The sequence below is a fragment of the Ptychodera flava genome, unplaced genomic scaffold (genome assembly GCF_041260155.1).
Source record: "Ptychodera flava strain L36383 unplaced genomic scaffold, AS_Pfla_20210202 Scaffold_47__1_contigs__length_1083325_pilon, whole genome shotgun sequence".
NCBI classification, from domain to species: Eukaryota; Metazoa; Hemichordata; class Enteropneusta; family Ptychoderidae; genus Ptychodera; species Ptychodera flava.
The window spans coordinates 1,065,829-1,073,232 of record NW_027248369.1 but is presented as its reverse complement, the minus strand read 5'-3'; the positions used below and the strand labels follow the sequence as shown (position 1 = coordinate 1,073,232).

Below are 7,404 nucleotides of genomic sequence, written 5' to 3'. Positions count from 1 at the left end.
AGCCATATTGGTTTCACGCAGGGTGAAAGGAGCCATGTGTGTTAAACAGAAAAAGGAAGTTGAGACTGATATTCTTATTTATTATGGTTGTCAACGATAGTGGATGGTAGATAAAATTCATCAGGGAGGGACATCATGGTATTCCTGAGTACAGAATAAAATTCTACGACCTGAGCTAGTTCTTTCTTTCCTAATGGTGTTGTAGCATTTTCCTTCAGGAGTTCACTCAATGTCACTGTGTCATTTGAGAAGTACTGGAACATTTTGTGTTTTTCTTTTTCATTTGCGAGAGCAATCTTCAAGTAATTGTAAGATATATTTTCAACCGAAGTCTTGTTTGTTAGCATTACAATGGCACATCTTGTGCAATTGTAATACACAGTCAGTGAATATCAAATCCAATTGACAATTCTTCAGAATTTTTTAATGACATAAATTGTCAGATATGTGGTCATTGTTTTCTCATTATTTTAAATAAAAATTGTGACATTTTACTTTTCACATTTAAATGACATTTGGACTGACGTGTTATTGATTATAATTTAACCTGTACCCTAGTCCCCGGTAAACAGGTCCACTCTCACCATTGTAAACAATGGATGTGGACCAAAACATGCATGGTGTTTGAGTGTTAAAAAAGTACATTGGTCAGTTTAAATGTGTGTTGGCCTCCTCTTTGTTCATAAATTATACTTGTAAGCTGTTCAGCCAACATTTTCTATATTTTCGTTGCTCCACTAGCTCCTTGACTGTGTACTCTGTATTATAAAAACCATTGCCAAAGTTTGACTAACTTCACCAAAACCCCAAAATTCCTACCAACCTCCTCGCCAACAGAGGTGACAATGGACATAGAACACAAGAGTAACATCCAGAGCAGTACCCGGACTGAGTGACAGAAAATCATAAACTGGTACCAGCTATGCAGCCCTAGGCAGCCTTACAAATAAAGTCTGCTTCTGTTCTCTCATCCATTGTGACATGTCCATTGAGCGCAGAAACAGCCTTTGCCATCATCGGTGGTAAACAAAACTGAACGACACTCAGATAGATTTGTTGTTCTTCATATATTGTTTACAATACCATTGTCATTGCAAATATAGGAATCAGAAGGCTACAGTCCAAGTTCCCCAGCATCACCTTGTTGAATTGTATCATGACATCTTCAAATATGCTTTCTATACATGGAGGCTTACCTCATAGGGATACAATTTTCTAACAGGATCCCACTGTATCGTGATCTTGTACATGTACTTTCAACAACAACAACAACAACATCATGAAAGCAAAAATCATCGATAAGTCTTACTGATATTGTAAGATCATCAACATGACTGCATTTCATTGTTCTTTTGTTGATTCTGGTTGGGAGTGGAACTTTCAGGTGAAAGCAAATCATAATCATTGCAATCAATGCAGAGCGAAAAATCCCCCTTGTCCAGGCAAACATTTACCGCCAGGGGTCTTTTATGTTTTATCATGTCAGTATCTCCAAAGAGTTTTAATGCGGGGGGTAGGGGGGGGTGGGGGGTGCACTGCCTCAGGTCAGATACGTAGACATATTTAAAATGATTTTAATCCACGCTTTTCGACTTTGGACCAAGACATTGTTGACAGAATGTTTTCTTTAGATCCCCGTTATTCACTCTGGCATGTATAACCTTAAAAAGAAAATACATAATGTTTACCTAGGTATCTGGCCAAAATTGTAGACGTTTGACAAAATTTGACCCCTCCAATCAACAGAAAATTGCAAAGTTTATCGTGTGAACTGTCCAGGCTACACTTGATGTCCCCATCCCCTCTCTCTTGGACTTTTAATCTCACCTAATAACAGTAGTAGTAGTACAGCTATTAAAGTGTATGCATGTTCCAGCATATTGCTTTGTATACTAGTTAAGAAAAGTTTGTTGCCCTCAGCACAGCGCAGCCAACGGAGAAAACATGCTCACCACATAGGCATTGCGCCTTTTACTTGCAGAAATGAAAGAATATGTTATTCTACTGTTGTCGTTATTTTGAATCTTCGACAAAGGAATTTGTGTGAGAATCCTTTTAGAAAAACATAGCCAAACAGAGATGTGATCTCGCATATGTCACAATATCAAGATAAAATGGTTGAGCTTCCTTTCTATTCTGCACAGCTTTAAAAAAAAAATCATTAAATACGGGCCAGGCACAACAGGGTTATCTTTCCAGTACGCTCTGCGGTACTTTGCATGGAATTGCGCCTTTTTGCCTGACATACACCTATACTCTTGTTTGTTTGTTTTGGTTTTTTTCGGGGGGGGGGGGGGGGCGCCGCATCTCACATTTACAGATCGACCATCGACCAGAGATAGAGAGCTCGGATCGATACAAACTGTTTGCCTGCCCTAGTTGTGCCGCTGGCTGCGCTGTTCAGTGGTGAGTTCAAGTGAGGCCAGTTCAGCTGGCCGGGCAGAGAACCACCCAACCGGATTTCCATACTAGGTCTCCGTTTTTGCCACCATCCCCTCACTACAGACAGAGACATGGCAGAGTCGGAATTCCGCGAAATGAAATTACGCGCATGTGCACTGTATTCCGACATCAAATTTCCACGAAACGAAAACGAAAGAGTCTGCTGTAGCAGCTGTTGCCGACACCCGGGGACCGGACACAAAGTGGATTCAGCCCACAATATCTGGCGTAGGATTTAAACAAGGATAACTGAAAATGGGTGCTTCAAAATCAAAGGTAAGCTCACATGTCATGATTTTATAATGAGGTAGCTGCAGCCTCTATAAGTCCGTGGCTGCTGCTCATACTCCAGTTTCGACAATCAGTGTAGGCTTAGCCTAATTACCATACCCACATTTCTATGGGGTGAGAACACCGCCAAAATTATCTTGAAATCTTTATTTAAACTTAGGCCTATCTCATCATTTAAGATTTCAAGATAATTTTGGCGGTGTTCTCACCCCATACATTTCACACACAACTTGTTCTGTAGATTTGTCCGTTCGACACAATGTTCATATTTATCTCAATTTGAAGTTTCTCAAGTCCGAAAGGTAACGAAGCACCCTGACCCCTCTTATGTCCAGTTGAGACAAATCCTTCCAGGAATCCCAACAAATCCGACGACGGAAGGCCTAGGCTGCATTCGCAAATAAAGCGGGGGGGGGGGGGGGGGGGGGGGAGCTGGAGGAATCGTGATTGGAATATGTTGTCCCGCATTCTTGAGTACTGCGAGTCACCTCGGTGCACTCATGAACCAACTGTGTTGGGTGTAGTCTACAAGTACAATATGTGTCTGACGATGACCTTCGTTTTGCATAATTATTTTGAGGATTTCACTAGTACATGCTTTCAGAGCTAGCTATGATTCAAAGTAATTAAAACGCTGCATTTGATATCATAAGTTGCTTGACTTTTGCCCGTCTGAACTCTAATTGATAGCAGATATGGTACACTACTACAAATGCCTGAAATTCCAGCATAGTGACACGTTCCTGTTAGCTTGAATTTTATTCAGTGCAACTAATTTGTTACAAAATAATGCAAAATTGTATAGACAACTGACGCATGTTGTCCCCAAAATGTGCAAAATGTCGCCCAAAGTAAGCAGTAATGGGATACAGTGTCCCCTGATTTAAAATTCCCAGCTGCAACACTGAAACAAGAGAGAAGTTTCTGTGAGCATATTTAAATATTCTTATAAAGAGTTTGTTCATGTTACATGGACAACTCATTTTCTTTTTATCAAAAGAGCAATTTAGCAGGCATTTATATTTTTCATATTATTGTATTATTTGTACACTTTTATCTAATTTTAATAGTTGCATACAGCCATGGATGAGTTTTATGCCAATGATGTAGAGATTTCCGAGAGCCGTATGGAAAGAGCAAAGACCGTGGTTGAGAAAATTGAGCGCACTTTGAAACCCAAACTTACAACATTGCTGAGAGAAAGGTACAAAGTGGCCTTGGACCAGAACTGGAAGTATACCGGAAGTTCGTATGAAGATCTCAAAGTCTGTAAACCAGATGAATTTGATATTATGCTGCCCTTTGATATGAGCCATCACCTCAAAAGGTCAAGTTGGGGACTTTCCTTCTATTTACCCTTTTTGGATCATCTTCCAGCGAGGATAAAACAGCATATAGATTTTTATGTTCAGCAGAAGAAAGTTCTCCATTTTCTGAACTGAGAGGAGATGGCTATATATTGCATTCACAAAAAGTTATGAATGGTTTCCATAGTGTTCTGCAAAGAGCTGTCAATTCTATTGGTTTCGATGACATGGAAGTGTGGATTGGACAAGATGGGCCAGCCATGAAAGTCATGGCAAAGTACAGAGACACTGATTACAGTCAACAGTACTTGAAGATTGATTTGGTCCCAGCTGTCAAGGACGGAGACAGGTAAACCAGAAATATTATGGTATTATGAAAGTTTTCAAATGGAGAAATTTCCAACCGCTCATTTTGACTGCAAATGCTAATCATGAGGTAATTAAATCAGTTATGAAATTATTTGCCTAATTTTTGGCTTTTCCTCTAAGCTGAGAGACAAATTAAATACATTTAAATGCATACAAGGTTGACAAGGCAATCTGGAACCCGGGGTTTAAAGTTCAAGTTCATTATCAATAATTGGGTGATCTGTTGCAATAAAAGATATGATGGTCAGAGACTTACAGCATATTGTGAATCTAATACAGCTCTATAAATTGCTCCATACAATTTCTGCCATTCACAACATATACCGGTAGCTTAAATTGGAATACAGAAACAAAAAAACATGTTTGAGATTGGCGGGGAGTTTCCAGGCTGTCTGAGTACTGGTACCTTCCATGCAAACCCTAATTTATTTGGTAGTTGTTATGAAAATTGTCCTGCAAGATTATTAAGCAGCTTCTTAGGGATCCTCAGCTCATTTTGATCTGTGCTAGTTGCAAACATATTAGGGTGCTTTGTAAATGCAAAACTCTGCATAAGTCATCAGCTGGAGACTTCTTAACCAACTTTTTTAAACACTAATGTAAAATTCACTTGTTGTGTTTCAGGTACTATGTTGCTAAGCCAAACAAGTATGACACTTCAGAGGGCGCCATCGGAAAATGGAGAGTGTCCTTCTCTGATCAAGAGAAGGCAAAAATTTATAGAGCTGGTGAAGAGAAAAGGAAGGTTCTAAAGATAGCAAAAGCATTTTGTAAGAAAGATGCGCCATTGGCAAGATTAGATTCCTATTATTTAAAGACAGTGTTTCTCCATATGCTGGATAAATATCCAGGATACTGGACAGACACTGGTGATTATTTAACCACATTTCTGAATGACCTACTCCAATATCTGCAAAATGGAAATTTACCGATGTACTTCATGCAAAGTCACAACCTAATTGACCATTTTGTCCAAAATACTGTTCTCCATGAAAACATCACACGGCGATTGCAAGGCATTGTCAGGAAGGGTGAGGACGAGTTCATCAGAATTTCACAACGTTTATAGAATTACATCAGAAAAGAATGACCCTGGGAACAGAATTTCAAATTCCTAAAACCTGACACTTCTCTGCCAGTCTGCATCTTCTGTGAACAAGTTTGTAGAATTTAGAGGTAATTAGGATTGTGAAGCCTTGATGTTATTTTTTAATCTCAGAAGAGAAGGGTTTAAGTGACTTCAGCGAAGAATACACAAAAGCTTCTTACAAGTCTTTGGCCAGCATATTTCCCTAAATACAGAAAACAATTGATGACATAGTCCTCATCAATAACAGCTTACCGGAAAACGCAGCCAGGGACGAGATGACCCGGGACGTCCAAGGCCCCTTGTGCCAATGATCAGAAAATTGGGCTTGAAAATATTGACTTAGGGGGATGGGTTGTCTGAAATTCGTCTAGGTCGGATGTTCCGGTCAGCCACCAATAACTAGGCCATTATCATAACCTATGCCCTGTATTGTGTCTGTACTGAGTTCAGTGACATGATTTATCATGTTGATTTGCATGTCAATAAAGTGATACGCCTTGTTGATTTGCATATGAAAGGAATGATCAGCGCGTCTTTCTTCATTCAATTGAATATTTGCATATGAAAAAGTGATAAGACCTGTTGATTTACATAACAAGCCTGATACGGCCTGTTGATTTGCATACCGGACTACTTACATGGTGGCGCCCTAATCAAAACAAACCATGGTGCCCGTCTATGATTTTGACTTTGACTACGATATCATGTCCGATCTCCAAAGTGGCAGGGTTTTGAAGCATAGGGAAATGCGGGGTAACTAAATAAAACACATGTGTCGATATCGAATTAACCTGCTAGTAGTGCTACCAATTTGAACAAATTAAAGAGCAGAGCATCACACCGTACGGGCACTGACAGATCGATGACAGACCAGCTGTTCCGTCCGTGCATTAGCACAGACGCGCAGACGACAAGCAAAAGTGCTATCGGACATGTCGGAGGACCGGCAAATTCAAAAGCACAACTTTCAAAAATATCATGTATTCATGGTAAATGCGTTCTGGAAAATAATACCAAACACAACACTTGCATGTACCGTACGGATTCGGTAGATATCCTACATGTTTGATGACAGAGTTCAAGCATTTCTCTGCTCAACCGTAAAATAATTGTCAATGAGCCAGCTGATAGATTACGTCAGACGCTAGTATATCAATCCGCCTTAGCAAGATGACGCAAACAAATGTAGTCCATCAAGAAAAACCACAGTGAAACGTATCATATTTTAATATACGAGATTTATTCATTCAATAACGTGGGCATAGGTATATGATAAAGAGGTTATCCCTCGATATCACCTCTTGGTAGGGGTCGTAATGCTGCTCGTGCAGTTGTGGGCCGCATCACACCGAGTCGGATGCGGCCCACAACTGCACTTGCAGCAATACGACCCCACCAAGAGGTGATATCGAGGGATAACCTCTATATTAATGAATAGTTGTTGACAAGTCATGATCAACTTTATGCTAGTATGCCAGTACATAAACTTAACTCTCTTTGCAAACTTTAATAGATTTACTCAAAGCAGCCATCTTTAATTGCATTGTGAAACCAATAGACATGTACATGTGAGCCAGGGTGCATTGTCCGTTTTTTCACAGCAGTGTAGGTGTGATATGGTTTAGAACTTCAGATATTTCTTTAAAAATTATGCCTTTTGTCCTATCGAGTGTGATGCAAAATAAAATGACAAGCTTGTGTACCAAGAATTGTGATTGATTTTGCCAAGTTGGAACAAAATGAAAATGGACCTTTTTTGTGGAGGTACTCTGAACATTAAAAAGTTTGTAAATTGCCTCCAGGCAGCCTTTGTGGATTTTATGCAGTGCTTGTTGACATCATACATTTTATACTATCATACCTGCATCTCACTTTGAAAACAGATGCTCAGGACATGGGTTTGCT

General features: G+C 39.7%; 1 protein-coding gene across 1 annotated transcript; it reads left to right on the top strand.

The window, feature by feature from the left end:
* Positions 1–2,475: 2,475 nt before the first annotated feature.
* LOC139128280 (cyclic GMP-AMP synthase-like receptor 3) lies at positions 2,476–5,892 on the top strand. Its single transcript, XM_070694084.1, has 3 exons — positions 2,476–2,718; positions 3,804–4,389; positions 5,034–5,892. Exons 2-3 carry the CDS (start codon positions 4,211–4,213, stop codon positions 5,476–5,478), a joined length of 624 nt encoding a protein of 207 aa, XP_070550185.1. The 5' UTR covers positions 2,476–2,718; positions 3,804–4,210; the 3' UTR covers positions 5,479–5,892.
* Positions 5,893–7,404: the final 1,512 nt, after the last annotated feature.

What these genes read in the sequence shown, in the direction of transcription:
- LOC139128280 (XM_070694084.1), top strand. Translation starts at nt 4,211, where the DNA reads ATGAATGGTTTCCATAGTGTTCTGCAAAGAGCTGTCAATTCTATTGGT. An exon ending in GCTGTCAAGGACGGAGACAG is followed by an intron (nt 4,390 to 5,033) that starts GTAAACCAGAAA and finishes GTTGTGTTTCAG; the next exon opens with GTACTATGTTGCTAAGCCAA.